This window comes from Neovison vison, chromosome 12 (genome assembly GCF_020171115.1).
Source record: "Neovison vison isolate M4711 chromosome 12, ASM_NN_V1, whole genome shotgun sequence".
Lineage (NCBI taxonomy): Eukaryota > Metazoa > Chordata > Mammalia > Carnivora > Mustelidae > Neogale > Neogale vison.
The window spans coordinates 84,843,450-84,862,840 of record NC_058102.1 but is presented as its reverse complement, the minus strand read 5'-3'; the positions used below and the strand labels follow the sequence as shown (position 1 = coordinate 84,862,840).

The 19,391-nt window shown below is 39.4% G+C and overlaps 2 protein-coding genes across 2 annotated transcripts; both read right to left on the bottom strand.

Annotated features, from left to right (window-relative positions):
• Positions 1–937: 937 nt before the first annotated feature.
• On the bottom strand, positions 938–2,967 carry LOC122891130 (choline transporter-like protein 1). The gene has a single exon (XM_044226595.1). The coding sequence runs from the start codon at positions 2,939–2,941 to the stop codon at positions 971–973; it is 1,971 nt and encodes a 656-aa protein (XP_044082530.1). The 5' UTR covers positions 2,942–2,967; the 3' UTR covers positions 938–970.
• A 10,950-nt stretch (positions 2,968–13,917) lies between these two features.
• LOC122891172 (zinc finger protein 260-like) lies at positions 13,918–16,997 on the bottom strand. Its single transcript, XM_044226651.1, has 3 exons — positions 16,341–16,997; positions 14,608–14,751; positions 13,918–14,372 (listed from the first exon to the last, which is right to left on the bottom strand). Exons 1-3 carry the CDS (start codon positions 16,978–16,980, stop codon positions 13,918–13,920), a joined length of 1,239 nt encoding a protein of 412 aa, XP_044082586.1. The 5' UTR covers positions 16,981–16,997.
• Between the last annotated feature and the right edge of the window lie 2,394 nt (positions 16,998–19,391).

Sequence of the window (19,391 nt, the reverse complement as noted above, 5' to 3'; positions counted from 1 at the left end):
TAAAATGGCCACTTAGCCTGGAGCCACTGAAGGTCCTTAGGAGCAGAAGCCCAAGCACTGGAATTTGCAATGCTTTGTGTTCCATGTTTCTCTCCCTTTTTTATTCCTCCCAGCATTACTTAATCTGCAAATCAATACACGGAAACTTAAAGGCTAAAGTTGCTGGGCGCCCCAGCTTCCCTTCAAATCAGTCACACCAATGTGTGGAGGGTGCTACTGAAGTAAGAAATGAAAGAAAGACAAACTATAAGAACAAAGTTTGCATAAGAAAGATTATCTACCCTTTTCTTTTTAACCTACTCTCTTATAGAAGCTTAGGGTAAACTACAAATACCTGAGGAGTTGGTTACTTTTTAATGTTGGTTGACAAATGCATGAGCTATTATGAAAATTCCCATATTGAGTCCACTAGTATGTTTCTAAAAGTAAAATGACATGGCTTCTTTGATTGGGGAAAACTGATTGGAGTATCTCCTTATTTATCTGAAAGCATATGCCTAGTCTCGTCCCGCTAGGACTTATGCATCAGTAAAGTAAGACCTTGATTTTTATGCACACATCAGGGAAATCACCCCTGAATAAACTTTAGACAGAGAATTCGGTACAATCATTTTACCTAATTTAAATAACTAAAGTTAAAATCTCCTCTAAGTTATTAAAAATGTTAATCAGATATGAATCTTAACATTTCCATTAAGACAATGACAATTGAAAACATGAAATGACGGCAGTTGCCTTGTAAAAGCCACCCATATGAAAGGGTGTTTGACAAAAATAAGCATAAAAAAGATATTAAATCCCTGTTCCTTTTCTCTGATTTTGGCTGATTATGTGTGTGTGTGTATATACATATACATATATATACACACATACATATACATATATACACACACCCCCACACACAAATACATAGTTATGTGTATATACTGTTTTTTTGAATGTCAATGGGTTCTGTAACGGTCGGCTAGGTTCAAGCAGAACTTGCTCCCGAAGCCATCGGTTTCAGCTCTCTGGCATCAGCAACGCCTCCCTTACCAGCTTCTTTCATTGCTTTTCTACTGTTTTCCACAAACTCCATCAGCACTTTATCCATATAGAATTCTCTGCCAGGGCTCCCATCATTGTATTTTGTATCAATGGCAAAACACAGGAATAATACATCCACTACCATTTCGTAAATGGACAGGAAACAATGAGCGACTAGGAAAGCAAAGAGGCAGACGATGATCAGAGGCAGCACCCAGACTGTGTAATCTTGCTGGTAGTTGAGCAGCATAATTCCAGCCAAGCCTGTGCTGCAGACTATCAGCACCTTGCCTAGGAACAACATGAAATCCCCCACTGTGTTGATGGCAGCCACCCCTAAAGCATTCTCCACAAGAATGACAAAGGTATCCTTCGCGGAGGTGCAGAAGTTGGTGCTGTTGATAGCTGTGGCTGTGTATGCATTCTGATTTTGATAATTTAGGCACTTTTCAACACACCAAAGGCAACAAATGCAAGATTTCAGCACACATCGAGCACAAGCATTTTCCTTTCCTTTGAGCTGACTGTGCATGTACATAAGGATCATTCGTGGAATTTTGACTAACGTGATAATGAAAGATCCTTTTGCCACCGTACCCAGGTGATAACGAATAAGGCGATTCACTGATGCCAAAATAGATGTAAATGGCAAATTCCTTTTATCCCTAGTAAAATAGTATGTTACCACGGCCCCCGCCACAGTCATCTGCTGACAGGCCAAGATGAATTTGCTGATCCATATCAGGCCCACCGCGTGGAACCACCACATGTACTGCAGAGGCCCAGAAACTCTGAACTCCACAAAGCCTTGCTCATTCTGAACAGCACTGCCAGCGGTGCCAAGAAAAAGAAGTGTCATGATCCAGTATGCCCAAAATAAGACAAGAGCAAAGAAAGCCCAAAAGGGTTGGAAGACTAGCAGCGGCAAGTGAATGAAGACCTTGCCAGCCACGTGGAACAGGGCAATGGTGAGAGCAACGCGCTTGCGCATGACCAGCATGATCAGGAACAAGATAACTGTGAACACTGTGGCTGAAATGGCATAGATGAGGAGGGCCCGAAGATTGTCTTCAGCTATTTGAAGCTGCTCAGGAATCACGGTTTCTTTGGGAGACCTTCTTTGCTTTGCATACAGCCACCACAGTACCCCTGTGCCACCCAGTGAACCCAGTATGACCAGAATCGTTAAGATCCACACAAGTACTCTTGAAATATACCTGATTATCACCATCAGAATCATGGATAGAACTAGTGATAACGAGCAAAGTCCCAATATAATTTCTTTGCTAGTCATTACTCCACTAATCAGCCTGTGTAAGACACTATTGTCACTGACAAAGGTGATCAGGGCCTCTGCAAACTTGGCATAGCAGGAAACGTTCACAGGAGCACAGCGATGGAAGAATGGAATAGGTGCACTTGCTGGAACTGGTTTGGGGCATAGAACAGAAGCTTTTGAAGATGTAGTATATTCAGAAGGCTTTAGGTTGTAGCTACATAGTGCTGATCCATTCATCTCTGCAAACTTCTGAACATCACTTAGGGTTTTCAGTTCTTGTCTTGGACATGCTGTCACGCACAGTGCTATAGACTTGATCTTCCGGTTTATCAAGTCCAGATTGCATGGATCCAAAAAGAACACATACTTCCGATGGGTGTGGTCCATGCCACTGTTCGGTATTGCTTCCAACTTTGCATTTTTCTGCCCACAGATATTTCCATAGCTGTCGTATCCTGACACTAGTCTCGCTGCTGCACCTGTTGCTATTGAAAAGCCACAAATAAATCCCATCCCAACGCAGAAGCGGATAAAGAGCAGCAGCCATGGGATGTCTGTACAGCTACGGTCCTCCAGCGGCTTCCATTCTCGTTTAGAGCTCTGCGCGGTGGAGGAGGCGGAGCTGCAGCAGCCCATGGCGGGGCCGGAGGAGCCCGGAGGCAGCGCCCAGCGCGTAGCTACGCCCCGGAGCCCCTCGGCAGGCGAGCCGGCGGGCGCCCGGGGAGGGAGCGGCCTGGCCCCGCACGGCTTAGCGGCGGCGGCTTGGGTGGCGGCGGGTACTCAGGAGGCGGCGCGGCTAGGGGCGGGCGCCGGCCACATCCCCCGGCGGCGGCCGCTGCACGGCTCCTGCTCCAAAAAATATATATATAATAATCTTTTTTGAACCTTCATTATTATAGTCATGTTTTATCCTTCATTGTGTCTAACTTTATTTTTTATATACATATAGGGGTTTTTCTCCTAAAAAAATTTGGGGTACAACTTCTTCTAATAGATAAAAATATACCCTAAATCTAGCTCTGGGCTTGTTCTAGTCTCCAGCCCGAGCAAATTCTCTCCATTTTCTTTTTCTTTATTCTCCCAATGAACTTAATCAATTCCTTCTTTAGAAATTAAAAAAATTTTTTCATCCTTTTTTAATCTTTTAAAAAAATTTTTTTTATATAAACATATGATGTATTTTTATCCCCAGGGGTACAGGTCTGTGAATTGCCAGGTTTACACACTTCACAGCACTCACCATAGCACATACCCTCCCCAATGTCCATAACCCCACTCCCCTCTCTCAACCCCTCTCCCCCCAGCAACCCTCAGTTTGTTTTGTGAGATTAAGAGTCACTTATGGTTTGTCTCCCTCCCAATCCCATCTTGTTTCATTTATTCTTCTCCTGCCCCCCAACCCCCCACATTGCATCTCCACTTCCTCATATCAGGGAGATCATATGACAGTTGTCTTTCTCTGATTGACTTATTTTGCTAAGCATGATACGCTCTGTCATCGCAAATGGCAAGATTTCATTTCTTTTGATGGCTGCATAGTATTCCATTGTGTATATATACCACCTTTTCTTTATCCATTCATCTGTTGATGGACATCTAGGTTCTTTCCATAGTTTGACTATTGTAGACATTGCTGCTATAAACATTTGGGTGCACGTGCCCCTTCAGATCACAACAGTTGTATCGTTAGGGTAAATACCCAGTAGTGCAATTGCTGGGTCATAGGGTAGTTCTATTTTCAACATTTTGAGGAACATCCATGCTGTTTTCCAGAGTGGTTGGACCAGCTTGCATTCCCACCAACAGTGTAGGAGGGTTCCCCTTTCTCTGCAAACTGGCCAGCATCTGTCATTTCCTGACTTGTTAATTTTAGCCATTCTGACTGGTGTGAGGTGATATCTCATTGTGGTTTTGATTTGTATTTCCCTGATGCTGAGTGATGTGGAGCACTTTTTCACGTGTCTGTTGGCCATCTGGCTGTCTTCTTTGCAGAAATGTCTCTTCATGTCCTCTGCCCATTTCTTAATTGGATTATTTGTTCTTTGGGTGTTGAGTTTGCTCTATAAAGAGATCTATAAAGATCTCAGATACTAGCCCTTTATCTGATATGTCATCTGCAAATATCTTCTCCCATTCTGTCAGTTGTCTTTTGGTTTTGTTGACTGTTACCTTTGCTGTGCAGAAGCTTTTGATCTCGATGAAGTCCCAATAGTTCATTTTTGCTCTTGCTTCCCTTGCCTTTGGCTATGTTGCTAGGAAGAAGTTGCTGCGGCTGAGATTGAAGAGGTTCTTGCCTGTGTTCTCCTCAAGGATTTTGATGGATTTCTTTCTCACATTGAGGTCCTTCATCCATTTGGAGTCTATTTTCATGTGTGGTGTAAGGAAATGGTCCAATTTCATTTTTCTGCATGTGGCTGTCCAATTTCCCCAACACCATTTGTTGAAGAGGCTCTCTCTTTTCTGTTGGACATTCTTTCCCACTTTGCTACAGATTAGTTGACCATAGAGTTGAGGGTCTATTTCTGGGCTTTCTTGATCTGTGTGGCTGTTTTTGTGCCAGTACCATACTGTCTTGATGATGACAGCTTTGTAATAGAGCTCTTGAAGTCTGGAATTGTGAGGCCACCAACTTTGGCTTTCTTTTTCAATATTCCTTTGGATATTTGAGGTCTTTTCTGGTTCCATATAAATTTTAGGATTATTTGTTCCATCTTTGAAAAAAAATGGATGGGATTTTGATAGGGATTGCATTAAACATGGAGATTGCTTTAGATTGCATAGACATTTTCATAATATTTGTTCTTCCAATCCATAAGCATGGAACATTTTTCCATTTCTTTGTGTCTTCCTCAATTTCTTTCATGAGTACTTTATAGTTTTCTGAGTACAGATTCTTTCCCTCTTTGGTTAGGTTTATTCCTAGGTATCTCATGGTTTTGGGTGCAATTGTAAATTGGATCAACTCCTTAATTTCTTTTTCTTCTGTCTTGTTGTTGGGGCATAGAAATGCAACTGATTTCTGTGCATTGATTTTATATCCTGACACTTTTTAAAATTCTTGTACAACTTCTAGCAGTTTTGGAGTGGAGTCTTTTGGGTTTTCCACATATAGTGTCATATCATTGGCAAAGAGTGATAGTTTGATTTTTTCTTTGCCAATTTGGATGCCTTTAATTTCTTTGTGTTGTCTGATTGCTGAGGCTAGGACTTCTAGTACTATGTTGAATAGCAGTGGTGATAATGGACATCCCTGCTGTGATCCTGACCATAGCGGAAAGGCTTTCAGTTTTTCTCCATTGAGAATGCTATTTGCTGTGGGTTTTTCATAGATGGCTTTGATGATATTGAGGTATGTACTCCCTATCCCTACACTTTGTAAAGCTTTGATCAAGAAAGGATGTTGTATTTTGTCAAATGCTTTTTCAGCATCTATTGAGAGTATCATATGGTTCTTATTCTTTTTTTTATTAATGTATTGTATCACATTGATTGATTTGCAGATGTTGAACTAACCTTGCAGCCCAGGAATAAATCCCACTTGGTCATGGTGAACAATCATTTTAATGTACTATTGGATCCTATTGGTTAGTATTTTGGTGAGAATTTTGCATCTGTGTTCATCAAGGATATTGGTCTGTAATTCTCTTTTTTAAAAAAATTAGAATAAGAAAAAAAATAAAAAAAATTTAATTAACTTTGCAAGACTAAAGAATTATGGGGAGAAAGACATGAAATCCGTGCTTTGCTTTCCCCTCTTCTGGAATTCCGCTATTCTCCTTGATCATTGAGCTTGGTCTTGGCTGGATGTTCTTGCTGATCTTCTGGGGGGGGGGCTGTTGTAGTGATTCTCACGTGTCTTTGCCTGAGGCAGAATTGCACTGCCCTTGTCAGGGGCTGGGCTAAGTAATCTGCTCAGGTTCGCTCTCAGGAGCTTTTATTCCCTGAACCCTTTCCATAGAGTTCTGGAGGATGGGAATGAAAATGGTGGTCTCCCAATCTCCTGCCCAGAGGAGCCAACAGCTCAGGGCCCCACTCTCAGTACACCCTTGGAGAAAAGAGCTCAATCACTCCCATCTCCCTGATCTTCGGCCATGCTCTGAGCTCACCTGGCCTGTGACCAAGCATTTCTGTCTCTGGCACACAGCCCCATTTGGAATCTCCAAACCCAGCAGATTCCTGCCACTCTGCTCTTTCGGGGGGTCTCCCCAGATCTGCCACTTGTGGGGTCCCTGCTCAAATAGCAGAGGCCTGACTATGCTGCAGATCACAGTTTAAGGTAACCCCGAGCTGAGAGCTCACTTCTTGGCTCCATCTCTGTAGCTGGCTTCCCTGCTCTAATACCTGTGAGCTCTGCTACACTCAGACACCCCTAGTCCTTCTGTGGTCCCGTGTGACTTGAGACCATGCTGTCCCCATGAGGGCTCCACCCCCCACTTAGCCTCTGGAGCGATATCCCTCAGTGGAGTAGACTTTTAAAAGTTCTGATTTTGTGCTCTGTTGCTCCACCACTTGCTGGGAGCTGGCCCCTCCTCCTGTAATCTATCTTCCTGTTGCTTCAGATTCACTTCTCCACACGTCCTACCTTTCAGAAAGTGGTCGATTTTTTGTTTCTAGAATTGCTGTCTTTTTCTCTTCAATCTCTTCTTGGATTTGTAGGTGTTTGGAATGGTTTGATAACTATCTAATTGAACTGTTATGACCTGATGTCACCTTAGCCTGCTACTCCTCTGCCATCTTGACTCCTTCCTTGATGGATTTTTAAAAATCCATTCTGATACCTTGTGTCTTTTGGTTGGAACATTCAGTCCACTTATATTCAGAGTAATTATTGAAAGATATGAGATTAGTGCTATTTTATTATCTGTAAAGCTGTTGTTCCTATAGATCATCTCTGCTCCTTTTTAGTCATGTTATTGTATCTATTCCTTTCTAGTCTTTGTTGAGTTTGGTCTTTCTGCTCCAAGTGTACCCTTTAATATTTCTTGCAGGGTTGGTTTAATGTTCACAAACTCCTTTAGTTTTTGTTTGTCTTGGAAACTCTTTATCACTCTTTCTATTTTGAATAATAGACTTGCTGGATAAAGTATTAATGGCTACATTTTTCCCATTTAGCACTTTGAATATATCATACCTCCTCTCTCTGGCCTGCCAGGTCTCTGTGGACAGGTCTGCTGCCAGCCTTATGTGTTTACCCTTGTAGGTTATGGACTATTTCTCCCTGCTGCTTTCAAAATTCTCTCTTTATCTTTGTTATTTTGCAGGTTTCACTATATGTCATGGTGTTGACCTGTTTATGTTCATTTTGAGGGGAGTTCTCTGTGCCTTTTTGACTTTTGAATGCCTATTACTTTCCCCAGATTAGGAGAGTTCTCAGCTATAATTTGTTCAAATAAACCTTCTGCCCTCTTTTCCTACTCTTCTTCTGAGTCTCTTATGATACACTTATTATTGCATTTTGTGGAATTGTTGAGTTCCCTAAGTTTATATTCATGACCTAATATTTTTCTTTTCCTATTCTTTTTTTTTAAAGATTTTATTTATTTGAGAGAGCAAGAGAGAGCACAAGCAGGGGGCGGAGGGGCAGAGGGAGAGGGAGAAGCAGATTCCCTGCTGAGAAGGGGGCCTAATGTGGAGATTGACCCCAGGACCCCAGGATCAAGGCAGACACTCAAACAACAGAGCCACATAGGCACCCCTCTTTCCTGCTTCATTTTTTTCCCCATAATTTTATCTTTTATATCATCTATCCTTTCCTCTACTTCTTTAATCCTCATAGAGATTATATCCAGTGTGTTTTACATTTCAGTTATGGCATTTTTTATTCCAGCCTGACTAGTTTTTAGGTCTTTTATCTCTGCAACAAGTGTTTCTCTGGGGTCTTGTATGCTTTTTTAAAGTCCAACTAGTAGTCTTATGACTGTTGATCCAAATTCTTGTTCAGATATACTGCTTATATCTGTTTTGAGACAGTCCCTGACTGTTATATCTTCACAACCTTTCTCTTGGGGAGAATTCCTCCATGTTGTCATTTTGGTTAAGTTTCTGTCTCTTGTATGTTATGAAAGCTTGTTATGTTTCCTGTACCTCAGAGTAATGTAATATTAAAAAGAGGTCATACATTGTCCAGGGCCTTGCACTTCAGGAAGTGTTTCTGGTGTATGCTGTGTACACTGCTGTTGTGTTTTGGCTGCTGTCTCCCAGTGGTCCATCCTCCACAGAGTTCCTCCTTGTTTGCAGTGGGGAGTGTTTGGACCTTTATCTAGGTGTGTTTTGATTTGTTTGTTGAAAAAAATCTTGTGCCTGTCAGCTATCTCCCATCACTGGTGGAGATTGTTCTCCCAATCCTAAAATAGATTTTCTGGGTGTTCCAAGGCTCTGACCTGAATATAGCTGTATTCCAGGGATAAGGAAAGTCCAGGGTCCCCCTACTTCTCTGCCATCTTAACTCTTCCATCAAAACATAAGGTTGTTGAAGACACCTTGTCCTGGCAGATCTGTTTATAGGCATGGAAAATTTCATTTCTAACCTTTTGAATCTCATCTTTTAGATTTGTCCATGATCATACTCCCCCACCCCCACTTTAGGACCATCATAACCTCTATGCTCTTTTAACATTGAAAACACATATCTAGGGATTCTGGTACATGATGTCTATTACATTTGTAGGGAAATCAGAAGGTAACATTAAGGGGTGGCATGCTGATTTTATGGCAGACGGTATGAAGACTGAGTCAAAGTGTAGATAATGGAGGAAGTGAGAGATACCCAGTAGAGGTATCACATTGTTCCAAATGTATATACAGAAGAGAGTTGATGCATGAATAGACAGCATTGCCACTACCAGGCTGTAAACAAATGTTGGGTAAATTCACCCTTTGCCTGGTTCTAATTACATGTGAAAGGGGATCCATTAGCATTACCTGCACTCTCTTCTAATAGTAATTACTATGCAGTATCTGAGTACTAGAGGATAGTGATAGCCATTATTTATTTATTTATTTATTTATTTTATTTCTAAAATTTATTTTTTTCAGCATAACAGTATTCATTGTTTTTGCACCACACCCAGTGCTCCATGCAATCCGTGCCCTCTCTAATACCCACCACCTGGTTCCCCCAACCGCCCACCCCCCCACCCTTTCAAAACCATCAGGTTGTTTTTCAGAGTCCATAGTCTCTCGTGGCTCACCTCCCCTTCCAATTTCCCTCAACTCCTTTCTCCTCTCTAACTCCCGTTGTCCTCCATGCTATTAGTTATACTCCACAAATATGTGAAACCATATGATAATTGACTCTCTCTGCCTGACTTATTTCACTCATCATAATCTCTTCCAGTCCAGTCCATGTTGCTACAAAAGTTGGATATTCATCCTTTCTGATGGAGGCATAATACTCCATAGTGTATATGGACCACATCTTCCTTATCCATTCGTCCGTTGAAGGGCATCTTGGTTCTTTCCACAGTTTGGCGATCATGGCCATTGCTGCTATAAACATTGGGGGTACAGATGGCCCTTCTTTTTACTACATCTGTATCTTTGGGGTAAATACCCAGTAGTGCAATGGCAGGGTCATAGAGAAGCTCTATTTTTAATTTCTTGAGGAATCTCCACACCATTTTCCAAAGTGGCTGCACCACCTTGCATTCCCACCAACAGTGTAGGAAGGTTCCCATTTCTCCACATCCTCTCCAACACACGTTGTTTCCTGTCTTGTTAATTTTGGCCATTCTAACTGGTGTATCTCAATGTGGTTTTAATTTGAATCTCCCTGATGGCTAGTGATGATGAACATTTTTTCATGTGTCTGATAGCCATTTGTATGTCTTCATTGAAGAAGTGTCTGTTCATATCTTCTGCCCGTTTATTGATATGATTGTCTGTTTTGTGTGTATTGAGTTTGAGGAGTTCTTTATAGATCCTGGATATCAACCTTTTGTCTGTACTGTCATTTGCAAATATCTTCTCCCATTCTGTGGGTTGCCTCTTTGTTTTCTTGACTGTTTCCTTTGCTGTGCAAAAGCTTTTGATATTGATGAAGTCCCAAAAGTTCATCTTCGCTTTTGTTTCCTTTGCCTTTGGAGACATATCTTGATAGAAGTTGCTGTAGTTGATATCGAAGAGGTGACTGCCTATATTCTCCTCTAGGGTTCTGATGGATTCCTGTCTCACGTTGAGGTCTTTTATCCATTTTGAGTTTATCTTTGTGTATGGTGTAAGAGAATGGTCGAGTTTCATTCTTCTACATATAGCTGCCCAGTTTTCCCAGCACAATTTATTGAAGAGACTGTATTTTTTCCACTGTATATTTTTTCCTGTTTTGTCAAAGATTATTTGCCCATAGACTTGAGAGTCCATATCTGGGCTCTCCACTCTCTTCCACTGGTCTATGTGTCTGTTTTTATGCCAGTACCATGCTGTCTTGGTGATCACAGCTTTGTAGTACAGCTTGAAATCAGGTAACGTGATGCCCCCTGTTTTATTTTTGTTTTTCAACATTTCCTTAGCGATTCGGGGTCTCTTCTGATTCCATACAAATTTTAGGATTATTTGCTCCAGCTCTTTGAAAAATACTGGTGGAATTTTGATCAGAATGGCATTAAAAGTATAGATTGCTCTAGGCAGTAGAGACATTTTAACAATGTTTATTCTTCCGATTCAAGAGAATGGAATGGTCTTCCATCTTTTTGTGTCTTCTTCAATTTCTTTCATGAGTGCTCTGTAGTTCCTCGAGTACAGATCCTTTACCTCTTTGGTTAGGTTTTTTGTTTTTTTTTTTTCACAGAAATTTAGAGTATCTTTATGGAAAAATCATTTTTATAACAAAAATTAGACAATTCCTAATGTCTTTTAAAGAGCTAACAATATGAAAATTTGCAAAGAAGCAAATCTAGGAGCAAGTGGTTACATTCATTAAACATGAATTTAAGTAGTATGTTACCATCCATCTGTTGCAGGGTTAAAGGAAAAGTTGTTTTTTTGAAAATGGTAGCATCTATAAAAATTTAAAAAATAGCCTATGTCCCTTGATCTAACAATGTCTTGCCTGTAACCTATCCCCAGAAATAAAAACAGCTGAAATTTAAGTCTGATTTTGAGAGTATTTACCATAGTGTTGTTTGTGGTGACAAGTAACTACCAAAAAGTTGAATCAACAGGGGAATGTCAGAGTAAATTTAAAGTATACAGTATCACAGATATTACTCATCTTACTCTATGTGATGATCCTAATCATTGTTGCACCCTGGCACTAGCTAACTATAGACACCAAAAGGTAATCCTAGTTTAGTCTGAACTGAGAGTTCTTAGTTGCTTTGGTGATGTCAAAGCTGCACAAGCTCAAAGGCAATCAAAAACACTTAAGAAATATGAGAGAAATGCTTACTGAGGAATGGAAGAAAATAGAGGATAATTTAGATTCATGTAGATATACATGTTATTTGGGTATGTTACCCCAGACAAATCAGTTCCCTGGCATTTATAATCTTATCTCAAGACCAACCATCAAAACCACTAACAAGCAGTGTAGTGGTATGGTTCTATTAGCATTTCATTATTTTGAATTTAAAAGGAACTGATATATTTGAAATATGCCTAAGATTTGAATGTTGGCTACACATTTTTATCACTATTCGAAAAGAGCACTAACAACTTTTTATATGTCAAATTGTTGTGGAAAGGGATCAAGTAAACAAAAACCCTCAAAAAGATTTGCTTCAAATATAAGAATATTGTTTAGGTCTCAGATCTCCTTTTTTAGCACCATTTTCTGCAAGGAAACAAATGGGGGATTGGTTGAGTATATCTAGCAGAATAGAAAAAAAAAGTGAGGTTAAAACTGAAGGTGAAATGCAAGAGTTGACATTTTACTCAGTGGCATATTTAAAAATTTAGGGGTAACTTGGTTTCCTCATTTTAAAACACCAAATCCTTAATGCCAATACTGGTTATGTGTACTTTTAAAGTTTCTGATAAATATTTTCAGTAGAAACCAATTCTTAATATCAAGTCTGTGCATGTATTATTAAATGGTATGATCCTTAAATGTGTGTAACTCAGCCAACCTGTAGCACATTCATGCTATAATTTTAAGTAGAGATCACACAGATTAGTGATGTCACATGCAAGAGTAAATTTAAATTAAGCTACCATCCCAATTTTAAGAAATGACTTCAGTAAAGATACTATTTTAGAAATATTTCCTATAAAATATTAATATCTATCTGGGATTGGGAGTCTATTATTACATATACTCCATGTACAGCTTTCCTACCTCTATGTTTTTTAATTTTCAGAAATATCACAAAGAAAAAAACACATATATTACCACAACCCAGAGGTAACTAACATTTTGTTATATTTACTTAGAATCTTTTTAATGATAGGTATTTAACCAACTGAGCCACCCAGGCGCCCCTATGATAGATGTTTAGATACAAAACTGAAGTATCTAACTACCACGGTTGGTTCCATTTCTTTTTCACTACCATTCTTTCTAGAGGCAACCACCTTTGGGAATTCGAGTGTGTATCTTTCCAATCTATTCTTTAGTTTTACATAAAAATGTTTATCCATAATCAACACTTAATACTAGTGTTTGCTAGTGTTGATTTAATTCAAATTCACAGTTACGATTATATTTATCCCTTCGTTGTTTTTACTCTACATGACTTTTCAGGTCTTTCTCTGTTAATATATTTAAATACATATCACCTGTTATACTCAACTACTAGAGAATATTCTGCTATGTGCCTATAACACATTTTATTTATCCATTTCACAAGCAATAGACATTTGTTTCCAGTTTTTTTGCTAATGTAATTCATGCTTCAACATAAAGATACATGACTCCCTAGACACATGTATTGGTTTCTTGGGGATATGCATGTATACTTGAGAGTATCCTGGAATCTATTTTAGAAATTCCCTCCTACTCCACAAAAGTTTTAAAACATTCTCCTACAAAATTCTTATATTATGAAGTTTTGCTTTTTGCATTTTAGTCTTCGATACTTTTGGATTTCATAATAAATACTTTAATGTATTACCACAGCAGAGATCTATTATTTTTCCACATGAAGAGTCCGTTACCCTGAGACCATTTTTTGAATCATCCATGATTTCATTTCCCTACCAACCTTGAAACCACCTCTATCAATTAACAATTCCCTATAAATACATGCATGTTTCTGAATACAATATTCTATCCCAATCCCTGTTTTCTACAAATGAATCAAGAACAAATAATTCTGATTACACATGTAGTGAAACACTTTTAAAATGACAATTTTGTCTCTCAGTGTCAAATCTTTATACCTCTTCATGCATCAGGGAGGCCTTCCAGAACCATGTTGCTTAGCGCTCATGACTGGATCTGTACTTAATGAGATCGCTCCTAAAAGTACATCATTAACAGTGTCTGTTGTGGGAGTTCTGGGAATAGAGGTTTTCATGATATTACGATACTTACTAAAATTGTTAGTATTTAAATTTTGAGTTGTTGAAGTATTTTCCACATTCACATCGCTTTATTGTAAAATGAATTTTCAGTATACCATTAAAGTGTGAGTTCTGATGTAAGTTTTACTAAATTCAAGGCATTCGTAGAGCTTTTAGTGAGTATGAATTCTCTGGTATCTAATATGATGTGACTTCTGGCTAAAAGCTTTCCCACATTCACTACACTGGTAAGGTTTTTCTCCAGTATGGATTCTCATATGCAGAGCAAGAGTTGAGAACTGAGAGAAGGCTTTCCCACATTCATTGCAACCATAGGGCTTCTCACCTGTATGGCTTCTCATATGAACAGTAAGAGATGAGCTTTGACAGAAGGCTTTCCCACATATTTTACATTCATAAGGTTTATCACCCGTATGAATTCTCACATGTACAATGAGTGATGTGATTCGAGAGAAGGCTTTTCCACATTTATTGCATTCATAAGGTTTCTCTCCTGTATGAATATTGTGATGTTTAATGAGGTATTGCTTCTGCCTAAAGATTGTTCCACATTCATTACATTTATAGGGTTTTTCTCCAATATGAATTTTCTCATGCTCAGTGAGATTTTTTTTTTTTTTTTTTATTTGAGAGAGAGAGACAGTGAGAGAGAGAATGAGCGAGGAGAAGGTCAGAGAGCGAAGCAGACTCCCCATGGAGCTGGGAGCCCGATGTGGGACTCGATCCCGGGACTCCAGGATCACGCCCTGAGCCGGAGGCAGTCGCCTAACCAACTGCGCCACCCAGGCGTCCCTAAATTTTTTTTTTTTTTTTTTTTTTATTTATTTGAGGCTCAGTGAGATTTGATTTGCCACTGAAGGCTTTCCCACATTCTTTACATATATAGGGTTTCTCTCCTGTATGACTTCTCTGGTGTCTAATGAGGCTAGACTTCTGAATGAAAGCTTTCCCACACCCTTTGCATTCATATGGTTTCTCTCCAGTATGTATTGTTTTTTTTTTTTTTTTACTTTTTTTTCCAATTTATTTATTTTCAGAAAAACAGTATTCATTATTTTTTCACCACACCCAGTGCTCCATGCAAGCCGTGCCCTCTATAATACCCACCACCTGGTACCCCAACCTCCCATCCCCCCGCCACTTCAAACCCCTCAGACTGTTTTTCAGAGTCCATAGTCTCTCATGGTTCACCTCCCCTTCCAATTTACCCAAATTCCCTACTCCTCTCTAACGCCCCTTGTCCTCCGTGCTATTGGTTATGCTCCACAAATAAGTGAAACCATATGATAATTGACTCTCTCTGCTTGACTTATTTCACTCAGCATAATCTCTTCCAGTCCCGTCCATGTTGCTACAAAAGTTGGATATTCATCCTTTCTGATGGAGGCATAATACTCCATAGTGTATATGGACCACATCTTCCTTATCCATTCATCCATTGAAGGGCATCTTGGTTCTTTCCATAGTTTGGCGACCGTGGCCATTGCTGCTATAAACATTGGGGTACAGATGGCCCTTCTTTTCACGACATCTGTATCTTTGGGGTAAATACCCAGGAGCCTAAAATTTGTATGGAATCAGAAGAGACCCCGAATCGCTAAGGAAATGTTGAAAAACAAAAATAAAGCTGGCGCATCACCTTACCTGATTTCAAGCTTTATTACAAAGCTGTGATCACCAAGACAGCATGGTACTGGCATAAAAACAGACACATAGACCAGTGGAACAGAGTAAAGAGCCCGGATATGGACCCTCAACTCTATGGTCAATTAATCTTCGACAAAACAGGAAAAAATATACAGTGGAAAAAAGACAGTCTCTTCAATAAATGGTGCTGGGAAAACTGGACAGCTATATGTAGAAGAATGAAACTCGACCATTCTCTTACACCGTACACAAAGATCAACTCAAAATGGATAAAAGACCTCAACGTGAGACAGGAATCTATCAGAATCTTAGAGGAGAACATAGGCAGTAATCTCTTTGATATCAGCCACAGCAACTTCTTTCAAGATACGTCTCCAAAGGCAAAGGAAACAAAAGCGAAAATAAACCTCTGGGACTTCATCAAAATCAAAAGCGTCTGCACAGCAAAGGAAACAGTCAAAAAAACAAAGAGGCAACCCATGGAATGGGAGAAGATATTTGCAAATGACAGTACAGACAAAAGGTTGATATCCAGGATCTATAATGAACTCCTCAAACTCAACCCACACGAAACAGACAAACACATCAAAAAATGGGCAGAAGACATGAACAGACACTTCTCCAATCAAGACATACAAATGGCTATCAGACACATGAAAAAATGTTCATCATCATTAGCCCTCAGGGAGATTCAAATTAAAACCACATTGAGATATCACCTTACACCAGTTAGAATGGCCAAAATTAACAAAACAGGAAACAACACGTGTTGGAGAGGATGTGGAGAAAGGGGAACCCTCTTCCACTGTTGGTGGGAATGCAAGTTGGTGCAGCCTCTTTGGAGAACAGTGTGGAGATTCCTCAAGAAATTAAAAATAGAGCTTCCCTATGACCCTGCAATTGCACTCCTGGGTATTTACTCCAGTATGTATTCTTTGATGGATGATGAGGTTTTCCTTCTGGCTAAAGGCTTTTCCACATTCGTTACATTTAAAGGGTTTCTTTCCACTGTGGATATTCTGATGTTTAATGAGGTATTGCTTCTGGCTGAAGGCTCTTCCACATTGATTACATTCAAATGGTTTCTCTCCCGTATGAATTTTCTCATGCTCAGTGAGATAGGATTTGCCACTGAAGGCTTTTCCACATTCCTTACATGCATAGGGTTTGTTTCCAGTATTATTTCTCTGATGTTTAATGAGACCTGGCATCTGAATAGAAGCTTTCCCACATTCATAAAGTTTCTCTCCAGTATGATGTTTCTGGTGAGAAAGGAAGTTTCTTTTCCGGCTGAAGGCTTTTCCACATTTATTACATTTATATGGTTTCTTTCCTGTATGACTTCTCAAATGTAGAGTAAGGGATGAGACTCGAGAGAATACTTTACCACATTCAGTACATTCATGTGATTTTTCTCCAGTATGCATTTTCTTATGTTCTATGAGGTTTTGCTTCAGGCTAAAGGTTTTTCCACATTCATTGCATTCATGAGGTTTCTCTCTACTATGAATCTGATCATGCTGAAGGAGATCTGCTTCAGGCTGAAGGCTTTCCAACATTCTTATCATGCACAGATATTTTTTCCAACAAGATTTCCTCAGTATTTCTTGACATTTGACATAAATAAAAGCTTTTCCACATTCATCAAATTCATGTGTTTTCTCTCCAATATTAATCCTTAGGTGGCTAATGAAGTTGAATTTATGATGAAAGACTTTACATTGTTCATACTGAGATTAGACAATTACAGATTGGAATGAAATATATGACATCATTGTATTCTTAATCGATCTTTCTTACACTGAAGTATAAACTATGTTCTAAACTTCCTTAAACTGAATCCCATACACAGAGATATAATCTTAAAAAATTAGTGTCTGTGTTTAGAGGAAATACTTTTCTGTTACCCAGGTTTTCTGAATTTCTTCTTAGCTGTATTTCCATGGAGAAGGAGGAAACTTAATTCACATGTCTTCCATGTTGTGTCTATTGACTTAAAAATTTCCCAGACCTTTTCTGGATAGCACCTCCTTTACATTTCTCTCTCAGACATCCGTTGATCTTGTTAAACTGGCACCTTAAACTTCCAAACAGTGACACAGGACTTGGACATTATTGTTGAGGGTCAAAGCAGCATCCCATAATTCAGGTTGAGGCCATAGGACTCCTGGAAGTTTTAAAGGACAAGGCAAGTGCAGTTCCTGTGGATGCACGAGGAAGAGGGCCCACAGACAAAGAGCCTCTTTGGTTAGGTTTATTCCCAGGTATCTTATGGTTCTTGGTGTTATAGTGAATGGAATTGATTCTCTAATTTCCCTTTCTTTATTTTCATTATTAGTGTATAAGAAAGCCACTGATTTCTGTACATTGACTTTGTATCCTGCCACGTTGCTGAATTGCTGTATGAGTTCTAGTAGTTTGGGGGTGGAGTCTTTTGGGTTTTCCATATAAAGAATCATGTCATCTGTGAAGAGAGAGAGTTTGACTTCTTCATTGCCAATTTGGATACCTTTTATTTCTCTTTGTTGTCTGATTGCTGTTGCCAGGACTTCTAATACTATGTTGAACAAGAGTAGTGAGAGTGGGCATCCTTGTCATGTTCCTGATCTCAACAGGAAGGCTGCAAGCTTTTTCCCATTGAGGATGATATTTGCTATGGGTCTTTAAATAGATAAATTTTTTGAAGTTCAGGAATGTTGCCTCTATCCCTATCCTTTGAAGCGTTTTAATCAGGAACGGATGCTGGATTTTGTCAAATGCTTTTTCTGCATCAATTGACAGGACAGTGTGGTTCTTCTCTCTTCTCTCATTAATTTGTTGTATCACATTGATTGATTTGCGTATGTTCAACCATCCTTGTAGCCCAGGGATGAATCCCACCCAGTCATGCTGGATAATCCTTTTAATGTGCTGTTGGATCCTGTTTGCTAGTATCTTGTTGAAAATCTTAGCATCCATATTCATCAGTGATATTGGTCTGAAATTCTCCTTTTTGGTAGGGTCTTTGCCTGGTTTGGGGATCAAGGTAATGCTGGCTTCATTCATTCCAGAAAGAGTCTGGAAATTTTCCTTCTGCTTCAATTTTTTGAAACAGCTTCAGGAGAATAGGTGTTATTTCTTCTTTGAAAGTTTGGTAGAATTCCCCAGGGAATCTGTCCGGTCCCAGGCTCTTGTTTTTTGGGAGGTTTTTGACCACTGCTTTAATCTCATTACTAGATATCGGTATATTCAGGTTGTCAGTTTCTTCCTGGTTCACTTTTGGGAGTTTATAGTTTTCCAGGATGCATCCATTTCATCTAGGTTGCTTAGCTTATTGGCATATAACTGTTGATAATAATTTCTGATGATTGTTTCTACTTCCTTGGTGTGAGTTGTGATCTCTCCCTTTCCATTCATAATTTTATGAATTTGGGCTTTCTCTCTTTTCTTTTGGATTAGCGTGGCCAATGGTTTATCGATCTTATTGATTCTTACAAAAAACCAGCTTCTAGTTTCATTGATACGTTGTACTGTATCTCTGGTTTCTACCTCATTGATCTCAGCTCTAATCTTGATGATTTCCCTTCTTATGTGTGGAGTTGGTTTGATTTGTTGTTGATTCTCCAGTTCTTTAAGGTGTAGAGACAGCTGCTGTGTTCTGGATTTTTCAATTTTTTTGAGGGATGCCTGGATAGCTATATATTTCCCCCTTAGGACTGCCTTTTTTGTATCCCATGGGTTTTGGACTGAAGTGTCTTCATTCTCATTGGTTCCATGAATTGTTTCAGTTCTTCTTTGATCTCCTGGTTGATCCAAGCAATTCTTAAGCAAGGTGGTCTTTAGCATCCAGGTGTTTGAGTTCCTTCCGGACTTTTCCTTGTGATTGAGCTCCAGTTTCAAAGCATTGTGATCTGAGAATGTGCAGGGAATAATCTCAGTCTTTTGGTATTGGTTGAATACTGATTTGTGACCCAGTATGTGGTCTATTCTGGAGAAGGTT

Coding starts and splice junctions, on each gene's coding strand:
- LOC122891172 (XM_044226651.1), bottom strand. CDS start 16,980: ATGATAAGAATGTTGGAAAGCCTTCAGCCTGAAGCAGATCTCCTTCAG. Junction 14,752..16,340: donor CATCATCCATCAAAGAATAC/ATACTGGAGTAA, acceptor AAAAAACAATAC/ATACTGGAGAGAAACCATAT. Junction 14,373..14,607: donor AGCCTTCAGTGGCAAATCAA/ATCTCACTGAGC, acceptor AAAAAAAAAAAA/ATCTCACTGAGCATGAGAAA.
- LOC122891130 (XM_044226595.1), bottom strand. CDS start 2,941: ATGGGCTGCTGCAGCTCCGCCTCCTCCACCGCGCAGAGCTCTAAACGA.